General features: G+C 46.3%; 1 protein-coding gene across 7 annotated transcripts in view; it reads left to right on the plus strand.

The window, feature by feature from the left end:
• Positions 1-4965: 4965 nt before the first annotated feature.
• The window catches only part of SMURF1 (SMAD specific E3 ubiquitin protein ligase 1), a 77877-nt gene continuing 70431 nt past the window's right edge, over positions 4966-12411 (plus strand). For 4 of the 7 annotated variants that reach the window (XM_036423414.2, XM_036423419.2, XM_036423415.2 and 1 more), the window contains exon 1: positions 4966-5340. In XM_036423414.2, the coding sequence (XP_036279307.1) occupies positions 5286-5340 (55 nt within the window). In that variant the 5' untranslated portion in view covers positions 4966-5285. The remainder of the gene's footprint in view (positions 5341-12411) is intronic. The other 3 variants (XM_036423413.2, XM_036423417.2, XM_036423416.2) reach the window with 2 other exon arrangements.

A 12411-nucleotide genomic window follows, 5' to 3' on the forward strand; every position in this document is an offset into this window, starting at 1 on the left:
ATTATATTCTTAATTGCATCTTAATTATTTTATTAGGATAATAAATTTGTTTAAAGCACTGCTCATCTAAGTGAGAACTGTTCTCTAAACAAAATTACATTTTTAATCCATAATAGCAGTTCAGTAATTTTCTGATTTTCACTGATGACCGTAGCTATTTCTGGGCATAGACTGTGGGGTTCAACTAGGATCTTGAAAGAGAGACTTTAAGAAAAAAGACTAAAGCATTCTTGCCGGCACGCAATAAATTCCCGACGTTCCTGTGGCGGGGAGCACAGCCGCTGCCACAGTGCCTATGGCCATATGGGGCTCTGCACGCGGACTAACAGACTGTCATTCGCATGGATGCTCTCAACAAAGCCGGTTCTGCTAAAAATAATAATAATAATAATAACAATAAGAAATTTAAAAAGACTACAAAGAGACTATTTTTCTAGAGTTGTCCCTAATTACCTGGCTGCATATATTTGAAGAAATAATCTATCCCTCAAATAATTCCACAGCCATAAGACACAGCAACTACACACGTGCCAGGCTGGTGAAAAGGAATCACAGTGACACCACCAAACGCTGGCAGGGATGCTGAGAGACGTTGCTGGGAGGAGAGGGGAAGGCGATGGCCACCCCGGCAAAGAGGTTGGCAGTTTCTCATAAAACTAAACATGCAATTCTCAATATGACTCAGCAATCGCACTCTTGGGCATTTATCCCAGAGAAATGGAAAACTTATGTGCGCACCGAAACCTGTACACGAACAGTCACCGTGGTTTGTTTGTAATAGCCAGAAACTGGAGTTAGCCCGGGTGTCCTTCAAAGGGTGAGTGGGTAAGCAAACGTACATGTCCATGCTATGGAATACTGCTTAGTAATAGGAAGGAATGAGCCACTGATACATGTAACAACTTGCACGACTTTCTAGGGAAGTATGCCATTTCCCCAAAGATTTACATCCTGTATGCTTCCATATAGATATGAAACATTGTTGAGCTGACATCATTTAAGCAGTGGAGGACAGGTGAGTGGTTGCCAGGTCTTGGGGGTGGGGCAAAAGGTACGGTTCTACACATGGGGGATTCATGCGGTGTTGGGACTGTTCGGTATTTGTAGAGTGGTGGTGGACAGTGGAACCTACACAGGTGTTAAAACTGTGGAACTTAATAAACACACACACACATCAGTGCAGTAAAACTGGGGAAATCTGAATCTCATTGGATTGCATCAGTGTCAGTATTTTGATTGTTATATTATACTACAGTGTTGCAAATTGTAATCATTGGGAGAAACTGGGCAAGGAATATCTAGGTAGTATTTTTTTAATTTTACTTGTTTGTATTTATTTGCTTATTTATTTGTTAATCCTCTCACAAGGGTATTTTTTCCATTGCTTTTAAGAGAGATAATAGAAGGAATGGAGGGAGGAGAGAGATAAAGTGAGAGAGAAACATCGATGTAAGAGAGACTCATCGATCAGTTGCTTCCTGCATTGAGCCTGCCACTGAGGTGCATACCCTTGACTGGAATCGAACCCAGGATCCTTCAGTCCTCGGGCTGACACTCTATCCACTGAGCCAAACCAGCTAGGGCTATTTCTTACAACTGCATGTGAATCTACAATTATCTCAATAAAATTTTCAATTGAAAAAACCCAGGTAATAACCCCTACCAATGATAATGCTATTGTAAGATTTGCGTATTGCTAGTATTAAGTTTAGGTTGTAAGTTAGAGGATGATCCTAAAGGCTTCCAGACATAAAAGGATAAATAAAGGTGCTCATTAATCACAATTTTGTACATCCAATTGTTTGGAAAACAATGTTCAGATGAAGAGCAAAAAAAGCCTAGATTCTAGATCTAGAAAAAACTTAAAGGCTAATCTGACCTAGCCACTGGCCGCCGAGGCACCAGCTTGGGTAGAGCAATGTGCACTCAAGAGGCATTTGTTAGAGCCATCCACTCCCACCAGGGACGGCACGACATCCCGAACAGATTCCCCTAGTTCAGTGGTCGGCAAACTCATTAGTCAGCAGAGCCAAATATCAACAGTACAACGACTGAAATTTCTTTTGAGAGCTACATGTTTTAAACTTAAGCCTCTTCTAGCGCCACTTCTTCAAAATAGACTTGCCAGGCCGTGGTATTTTGTGGAAAAGCCACATTCAAGGAGCCAAAGAGCCGCATGTGGCTCTCGAGCTGCAGTTTGCCAACCACGGCCCTAGTCGTAGCACTGGTAGGTTTCCGCAAAGACTTAGCATGCACCTTTCACTGGTACTAGTAAGAGCCGTCATTCGTTGAGTGCCTGCTAAGTCTGTGTCCATGGTTTCATTGAAACCCATGATTTCAGATAAAGGAAGAATTTAAATAAATCCATGTTTTATTTTAAACTTTGGGTGAGAGGCATTATCTCCATTTTCACAGTGAGGCCTGGAGGATTTAACTAACTTGCCCTAGTGTGGCTGGCAATGTGACAGAGCTGGGGTGGCGTGTGGGTCTGGGTGGGTCAGAGCTGTTTTCTTTCCAGCGTACCGTCTTCAAAGGCAGCTACTGTTGTGCTGGCTCCTGAACAAACATATGGAACATCCCCAATGTCATTTGCTTGATCGTTTCCTTTAGATTAGGAATTCTTACTCTAGGAGTGATGAGACCATGTGTGTGGGAGAGAATCGATTCATGTGCCTCTCTCACACAATGTTTCTCCATCTCTCCCTCCCACTCTGTCTAAAACTCCTAAGAAAAATATCCTCCGGGGAGGATTAAAAAGAAGAAAAAAAAGATCGTATGTTTGATAAATCTGATATCTGATGAAAGGATATGAAGTTACGCCTTAAGTTTGATGTAAGGGCTGGCCCACAGCCTTAGCACAGAGTTCTAATTTCTATTAAAGGGTAGGGAGGGAGGATACCTTTGTATAAGCTGTTCCCTCTTGTTTTCAGTGCCCTTCCCCACCTCTTTGCCCAACAAACTTGAACTCTGCCTTTCTGTCCTAGATCAGGTCTTCTATGATTCTTCTCAGATCTGCCCGTATCTCTGCTCTCAGGCAGAATAGCCCTGCAGTCTATGTTCTAGCCCTCTGTACACATCTCCGTCACTGTAACATTGTCAGCTGTTCATGTCTGTTTCATCCAGGAAACTGAGCTTCCGAAATGCTGCCGCTATGATTTATTTGTGTTCCTTGCCCCTGGATGCATAGTAGGTGGCCTGTGTTGACTGCTGAATAAAACATTCACTTCCACTTAGGAAGGTCCTATTTTTGAAGGTTGTGTTGAAAGACACTGTTAGACATATCTTGTGAAATGACAACAGCAATTACTTGTTAATGAGTAAACTGAAATGGAAGTTACCAGAAGTGACCTCCTGACTTGATAATCAAGCAAAGGAAAGTACAGAAGTCTAGGCAGGTAAGAAAACAGGTTAATAGACTAAAGGTCTTTAGGTCAGGAAAACAGCTGGTTATCAGAACAGGGGTCAGAGAGATGTTTAGTCTGGTTTAGAGAGAAGATACTTAGATATAAGACTAAAGAGGAGAAATACTACCTGGACTGAGAGAAGAACGGGGATTTCTTGAGGGCGTCAGAGATTCCAAATGGATCTTTCCAGACTGCGACTCACTCACGCTTACGGAAACAGAGCTGGATTCTGGATCTACTGCTCTGCTGCTTAAACATAGCATGTATTCTTTGGTATTTGAATACTCATTGAAAGTCTGAGCTGCAAAGGGCAAGAGAGATGTCGTAGGCCGTCCTTTAGTTACAAGATTGAAGTTCAAAGAAGCCTTGAATCCAGCCCAGGAGAGACTGTTTTCACAGGTCGCGGGCTCAGGTGGGCAGGCGTGCCAAGGTGGTTTGTTCGGGACCGCCACCCCAGGGAAGGCCCACAGCTGCAGTGGGTGGCAGCAATGGCTCAGAACCGGCTTCCTTAGGACACACACGAAATAAAGGCACTGAAAGAATTAGGTGGTTGGTCAAAAACAAGTTTGATACTCAAGCTCAGCTCTCACTCTTCATTAGCATACTATTTCCTTTCTATAAAGATTAACGGGGTGAAGTTGGTTTGCTGGTCAAAGTATCAGAGGTTTTAGCTTTATCCTGTAACTCTGGGAGGAAAGAAAATACAAGCAGACGACGGGGAAACACTGGCTGTAAAACTGCTTTTTTGTCTTAAACTGCATGCGGACCGGATAGCAACACACATCTACCCCCTCCACTTGATTCTCTCCAATGTTGCTCACCTTATTGCTGTGATTCTAGCAACTTTGTTACGGGTCAATGGAGAGCAATCCTGGCAGAAAACACACCTAAGAGAGGACTTTTGTCTTTTGGGGAAGTCATCCCTTGGAATTGCATTATCTAAAGGCTCTCCACTAAAATAAGACACAAAATTAAAAAAAAAAAAAAAAAAGTGTTGCCTCTTTGTGCAAGGTGCAGGAACAGGCCAGCGCAGGGGTTCCTGTAACCCTCTCTTCAGTAACTCTCAGGAGCCCAGAGCCAGGGACCCGGAAAACCAACGCGGTTCTCCGAACCGCAGCGTCCGCCCCTGCAGGCAGGTCCCCTCGGAGGACTTGGCCTAGATCCAGGGCGACCGGGCGCGGGACCCCGGTCCCGCCCGCCCCGGGGCACCTCCGATGCCGGTGACCAGCGGCCCAGGCTCCGTGCACCCGCGGCCGTGCACTGGCCTCCGGGCGCGGGGCTGCGGGGGGAGCTCCGCTCCCGAAGCCGGATAGCCTCCCCCGGGATCCCGCGGAGGCCGCCCGCCCGCCCGCCCGCCCGCCCCGGAGGAAGCAGGAAGCCGGGCCGCGGGACAGGGACCCCGCGCGCCCGAGGCCGGACAGACAACGCCAGCGCGCGGCGCGCCCCGCCCGCCCGCCCCGACGTGCCGGCGGGAGCGCGCACGCTCGCAGGCGCGGGGGCGCACGCCGGGGCGCGCGGGCCGGGCCGGCGGCGGGAGCGCGCGCGGCTCGGGAGGCGGCGGCGGCGGCGGCGGTGGCGGCGGCGGAAGCGGCGAGGGCGGCAGGCGTCCGGCTCTGAGGTGGTGAAGGCGGCGGCGGCGGCGGCTCCGGACTGGGCTGGGCTGGGAGCGAGCTTATATCCGAGGCGCCGGGTCCAGCGCGGACCTCCTGGCTCGAGCATCCGCCCGCCGCCCGGACGCCTGGGCCGCGGAGTTGGTGTCCCGGCTCGGACCCCGGCGCCCAGCCCGGAGCCGTAACCTTGAGGCGGCGGCGGGGCCGGGCCGGGCCGGGCCGGGGGGCGGCGGCGGCGCTGGATCCCCGGCTGCCCGATCGTTGGCGGGAGATGTCGAACCCAGGGACGCGCAGGAACGGCTCCAGCATCAAGATCCGTCTGACAGGTACGGCGGGGGGAGGCCCGCGCCGCCCACTCAGCGCCCGCCCGCCCCCGCACGGCCCCCCGGCCGCCCCGGCTTCCCCGCGGAGCGCCCTGCGGGAGCGGCCCTCCCCCTCGGCGGCCGTTGTCCCAGGACCTCGGCACCCCCCTCGGCGAGTGCCCCTCGCTGCTCCCGGCCCCGCCCCCTCGCCGCCCCGGCCCCGCCCCTCCGCGTCTACCCCCCCCCCCCCTCCCAGCTGCCTGCTCACCGCCTCCTTCCCCCACCTGCCCCCTCGGTTCCCCCTCCTGGCCCCGCCCCCCCGCTTCGCCCCCCTGCCTTCATCCTTCCCGTCCCCCTGCTCCCCGCCCCGGGGTCCCCCCCGCAGCCCCCCACCCGAGCCCGCCTCCCGCTGCTCGTCCCCCTCCCTCCCCTCTCTGCCCGGTCCCCTCACCTGCCCCTCGCTCTCCCCTCCCTGCCCCGCCCCTCTCTCCCACCGCCTGCCCACCTTCTGCCTTCCCTGCCTTCCCTGCCTCCCGCTACCTGCCGGGACTCCCGCCTCTCCTTCCTGCCCGCCCCCCTCCTCGCCTCCTCCCGGGTCCCCCCTCCGGCTTCCCTCCCGCTGCCCCCTCTCTGCCCCCTCGCTCCTGTCCCCGGCCCCGCCCCTTTCTGCTCCCCTGGCCCCGCCCCCTCACTTTCTCCCCTAAGCCCCGCCCCTCATTTTCTCCCTGGCCCCGCCCCCGCTTATCTCCCAGCCCAGCCCCCTTGCTTCTGCCTCGCGGCCTCCACCCTTTCCGTCAGCCTCCAATGCCTCCGTCCTCCCTGGTAGCTAGCCTCTCCCGGGCCTGTTCTCCCCACTTCCCCTCCCGGCCAGACCTCCTCGGTCTCGTCCACTTCCTTTCTCTCCCAGGCCGGGCACTGTCTAGTTTTGACTGTGCTGCTCGCATTCTTTCCTCCTTTGCATTGAATGCACCTTACCATCGCGTACCCCCTTCTCTTCCCCATCCCTGGGGCCCAATGAGGTGTGGGTCGCCCCCTCTCCCTCACCACCTCCACCGCCACCGCACACACCACTGGCTTTGGCAGCTGCACTGCTGCAGGCTCCTTGCTCCACTCTTTTAGTCTTCAATGAGATGCCTGTGCCTCCTAGGTGGCTCTGTAGTGCCACCTTCAAGGGTGAGCGCGAAGCTCCGCCGTGGGCCTGCGACTTGGTGGCTGTGTGTGTGTGTGTGTGTGTGTGTGTGTGCGCGCGCGCGCAAATGCCAACGGTGCGTGCTGGAGGTGCCCCTCGCTAGCTAGCGGGCCCCAGAGGCCCTGGACTAGTCCGCATCCTCACCTGCCCCTTCTCTCCCTCCTCATCACTGTGGGCGGCTGCTCCTTGTCTCAGTGTATAGAGGAGGCCAGATTGTCGTGATGCCAATACCGTTCTGTTGGGGGACTTTCCAAACTCGAATATTTCCAGCTCTGAGGAGGAAGTAAAAAGTTTGGGCTGATCCCTGCAAGGGGGGTTCCCCCTGGATTTTTCTCTTCAGCGACCAGTCTGATGAGGATTTCACAGTCAGAGTTTCTTTCAAAGAGACAAGTGAGCATTTTGGGGACACTTCATGGCAGATGCATAGCCCTGAATCATTGATAAAGCTGTGAAAACCGCAATGGGTGATTGTTTTCCTTTGAAAATCCACAGTTGTTGCATGATCCATTTTTTGTTTCAAGAAGAGAGTCATCATTCTTTGTAGGTATAAAAATGCCTGATCAGGTTATGATCAGATAATATGACCAGATCAGATGATGATTTGGACCCAAACCCAGACCTTGGTTTTGTGAAGTAACCAGCACAGCCTAGGGATCTTTGCTTCTAGAGAAACAATCCTCTATTTCGGGGCTGGTAGGAAACACTTCTTACTCTGCATACATTGTTATTTTTATGATTACATAAAAGCCACCTATTTGAGTTTGTAATGCTTGTAAAACTTTAATTACTGACAACTTTAATTTGGTTTTCATTTACAAATTAAATCTATAATTGACATCAGATTGGTTTGTTTTCTTGTTAAAAACCAAAGTAACTGATTTTGTGATTTTGGGGTAGAAATGTGATTAATGTTTTAGAAGTAATAGGTTTTCGTTACAATGTTTGTGGCAGGTGTATAATATGTATTAATCTTAATAGGCAGGTCTGGGTGTGGGCTTTTTCCTTATGAAAGGGAGGGCTTGGTTTGTCCTCCCAAGTTATTTTTGGATTCAGGACTATAGATGTCATGGATGTAGAAAGAGTTTTTATATTCATTTGATAGTGAAGGATCAGATGATGAGTGTTTTTTCCAAAACACCTTTTCCCAGTGACGTTATTAATGACACGACAGAGTGTGGTTATTGCTGCAGCCGGATTGAGAGTTTAGGGATGATTGTGGACACACATGATGCCAGTTGTCTGCTGATGTGAATGTATGCAGAATCGTTGGAACTAGATATTTTGTTGAAGATAGACTGGGTTTTGGCCTCATCTTTAAGTTTGTCGGGAAGTTTGAATTATCTTCACTTTTAGCAAATCGGCTAGCCATCTTTCAAGAACGTATACTTTTGTTACAGGTTTTAGAGTTTATTTCCATGTGTGATACTTGAAAAAATGACTTTTAGAATGAGAGCTATTCTAACAAGTGAATACCACACAGGGTAATTCAGTGCAAAATATGAAGACATGGGTGTTATAAAAGAGCATTTACAACTTTGGGGTCTATAATTATATTTGGTGGTGAGTAGAAGATTGGATTTAGAATTAAAAGATGTGATTCTGGTCAGATCTGCCATATCTGCATGATATGGAACAAATTATGTAGCCTTTCTGGGGCTCAGTTTCCGCATATATAAAATGAGATCTTGCCGAAACCGGTTTGGCTCAGCGGTAGAGCGTCAGTCTGCGGACTGAAAGGTCCCAGGTTTGATTCCAGTTAAGGACATGTACGGTTAAGGGCATGTACATTGGTTGCGGGCACATCCCCGGTAGGGAGTGTGCAAGAGGCAGCTGGTCGATGTTTCTCTCTCATCAATGTTTCTAGCTCTCTATCCCTCTCCCTTCCTCTCTCTAAGAAAAATCAATAAAATATGTATTTTTTTTAAAATGAGATCTTAACACCATTTATAACATTATTTCATTCTCCTTGTTACAGGATCTATCAATTTTGACTTATTCCAAATTATATTGGGTGATTATGTTTTGTTAGGTCTCAATCCTGATATTCAGGATTTTGTGTTAAAACACATAACTTGTGTTTGATTTATGCCAACTATTACTTTTTTGTATTGAATACAATTATGACTTCTTTAAAAAAAAAATTCTGTGGAATCCCTTTTATTTTTAAAAACTATTTGGTGGTCTGTTGAACTGCTTTGGAAATCTGACCTAAACAGTAGAAGAATGTTTGAGTCTTTATATTTAAAAGAATATAATTTAAAAGGATGTCTTTGTGGTATTTTAGCAGGGTAATAGTTTTTAAAGGTATCAGTAGGTTTGGGCACAATATTTTCAAAATAGAGAGATCTTTGTTAAAGGGCATTATCTTGCAGACATTTTAGAGTTCACTGGCTAAACACTTGGGAAACCTTTTTATTTTAAATTCAAGCAGGATTTTCAAAAACTTTGTTCTTATGTGGTACACAAATGAATCCCAGATATGGTATTTAGGCCACTTGGGTAAAAGAATGGAATTTTGAGCTCTAAGGGTTCCACAATGCTCTTCAAACAAATTAAATTGTATTCTAATGTTAACCAGTTAGATGAAATACCAAAAGCCTAAACTTCTCTGTGCTTTTATGCCTTGAAATACTCTCAAGACCTCTTTGTGTTTTTCTATTTCTTGAATTGTGACTGTGTATTGTGAAAAGAGAAAATTCTAATTCCACTTAGAGGTGGTGAGAGAAACCTCCCTTGAAGGCATAGGGGAATGGAGGCTGTTTTTTAAGTTGTAGCTCATGTGATGTAAGGCTGGCTTATGTTTGGCATCCAGTTGATGCAACTTGGAGGGAAATAGCAGTAGTAATAGCTTTTAGTAACATTAATTGATCAATAACAGGTGACCTAATTGATTTGAAATAGTTACATTTCTCATAAGAAAGATAAAGCTGTTAAGAGTGTTGCCTTTGTCTCTCTTTGTACCAGCAAAGAACCTCCCTTGTACAAGGTAGGCAAAGCTTTTATTTTTAATTATTTTTTAAAAAATATATTTTATTGATTTTGTACAGAGAGGAAGGGAGAGAGATAGTTAGAAACATCAATGAGAGAGTTACCGATCAGCTGCCTCTTGCACACCCCCTACTGGGGATATGCCTGCAACCAAGGTACATGCCCTTGACTGGAATCAAACCCGGGTCCCTTCAGTCCCCAAGCCGACGCTCTATCCATTGAGCCAAACCGGTTTCAGCAAGTTAGACAAAACTTTTAATAGTTGCCACTCAGATAAGATGGAATTGCTAGCCATCCGTTTTTAGCCTTGCACTGCACCTGCGTTTACATATTTTCCTCAAGATTGGCCTCAAGTTTATGAAGTCCAGTCAAGGTACTTTAAGCTGAATTATTTAAGGATGTGAAATGGGTTAAATCAAATCTTACTGCAAAACTTAAGCTGCAATTATACTTTAAACTGCAGGCGTCCTCAAACTTTTTAAAGTGGGGGCCAGATCACGGTCCCTCAGAGAGCTGGAGGGCCGGACTATATGAACTACTAATTCCCACTGTAACACCTTGGCTGCGCTCACTGCCCAAAAATCCTGGCGGGCCGGATCAGACTCCTCTGCGGGCCGCATGTGGCCCGCGGGCCGTAGTTTGAAGACGCCTGCTTTAAAGGGAGTCACATTCTGCCATATATAGGACTATTATTGTTTTTTTGTTATTTGGTCACGTTTGTGTTGTCTTAAGAAAAAACTTTTTTAAATCCATTTTTACTTTTTCATTTTCTTGATCCAGTTAACAGACTTGAGAAATAAAATGTCTCTTGTACTTTATTTCTGTCTGTATTTTTGCAGTAGTTGTGTCCCAGTAAAATTTTTTACTGCAAGTCCATTTATTTGTCGGATTTCAAAACTTCTATTTTGCAGTTTTGCCAGTGGTGTCTGAACTTGGAGTTTTCCTTCTCTTCTTCAGGTTTTCATTTTCTCTGTTTGGTTACGTTTTCAGGTTCTAGTGTGGAACATTGGATGAACCGGGGAGGTTCTGGCGGCTGAGTCACTGGTGAGGAAGTATTTCCCCAGGAATACAAAAAAGAAAGACTGGCCCATAATATTTCAACATCAGCTTAATGATCCAGTTAACTAGACTGGTTGTTGTGTAACACATTTGTGGGCACTGGTTAAAAGTTAAAATAGCTGAATTATCTATTTTAGTGTGTGCTAGACTGAAAAGGAAGTTCAAAAAACCTGACATGATGAAATAATTTTGGTATTTTCTAGTTGAGAAACCCTAACTTTTAGGATTCTTATTTGAGTCAAACTTTTGCAATTTTAAAACTATTTTAGAGGTTAAATATTTTTTTAACAAATAGAGAATTAATTAAAATAGTATGGGGTTTGGGTCACTGAGCAAGTTAAATTACTGGCTGGCTTGTTGTAGGTGAGTCTCATTGAGAGAAGGCCCCCTACCTTAGATTGGCTTATTGTCCACAGCACTCTGACTCTGCTGACTGGTCCCTAAGGCCCTCTAGTCAAAGAAGAGCTGCAGAGCTCTGTTGGGAAAACAAAAGCTCCTAGCCGTCTAGATCAGGCAAATCTTCTTAAAATGTTAGAATTACTGTTGTGTCTACAGATGCAATTTACTCCATTTAGATATTTAACTAAGTGGAATGACGCTTCCATATTTCTGGATGAAAGGGGGAAAATCCTTTTATTGTTTTAAAACAAGGCTTAAATAATGTACAATCAGTGCGGCTGGCGATGCACCCCACTCTGTAATTCCAGCTGTGTACACCTCCATCGCAGCCGAAAGGAATTCTAATTGGCTAAGGAATGTCGGCAACATGGTGTATCACTGAGCATGAACCTATTGTATTATGCTGGCTACCGAGTGATGCATTTAAGATGTTTGAAGCTCCTGAGTCCAACGTGGAGGGTGCTTTTGGAGACTGGAAGAGGACGTTGTGATGCTGCGGGTGGTAGATGGCAGCCTGTTTTCTTCTTCGTATGTTGGGCATGGCTCAATTCTCTGAAGGCTACAGTGTGTTCTTGTGGCTGAAACACTGGATTAGAAATCAGAAGGTCTGAATTCTATTCACAAAAGTGCCACAGTGAAGAGAGGAGGGTGGGTAGAATTATAATCTTTTCATGACTTAGTTTTTCTATTCAAAATGCAATAATGCCTGCCTTTTTATATTGCACAAGTACTTGATATTAATTAAATAGCTTGATGAGTAGTTATGAATTATTAATAGAGTAGCACAATGGAAATACAATCCTAGATTCCTGTTACTTCTTATTCCTAAATAATCATGTAAATGCTAAAGGTAAGAATGTACATTGACACTGAAGAAGAACTGTAGAACCTATTGCTAAGCATGGAAAAATAATGCTCAAGAACAAATTGTTAAATTCTCTATGCAATCAGAAAGTTCGTTAGAGAAATCATGTTGAAAGCCAAAGCCAGCATCATCTTCACTTATGAAATGTTGGAAGCATTTCTATTAAAATCAGGAACAATACAGGGATGTACACTGTCACAGTTGTTATTAACTAGAGTAGGGGTGTCGAACTCAATCAGAGAAGGGGCCAAAATCTAAAATCCAGCCTAAATCGCGGGCCGAATGGTTTACTGAACAGTCATAAACTGTCATTGTGATGGAAACGCAGTGGAGTGCAGTGATGACAGCGCGGTGCGGGCCACATTGCAAGGCCTGGCGGGACGGATTTGGCCCGCGGGCCTTGTGTTTGACACATGTGAACTAGAGGAAGATATCAGCAAGCAAGCAAAATTGCTATTATTTGCAGGTGATATGATTTTATATCTTAAATGCAAAAGAATCAGCTGAAAAGCAATTATTAGTAATTAAACAAAACTTTAGTATAGTAGTTGGATAGAAAATTTTTCCATGGAAAAATAAAGTTGGTTAAAACTCA

This window comes from Pipistrellus kuhlii, unplaced genomic scaffold (assembly GCF_014108245.1).
Source record: "Pipistrellus kuhlii isolate mPipKuh1 unplaced genomic scaffold, mPipKuh1.p scaffold_m20_p_8, whole genome shotgun sequence".
In the NCBI taxonomy this organism is placed as follows: Eukaryota; Metazoa; Chordata; class Mammalia; order Chiroptera; family Vespertilionidae; genus Pipistrellus; species Pipistrellus kuhlii.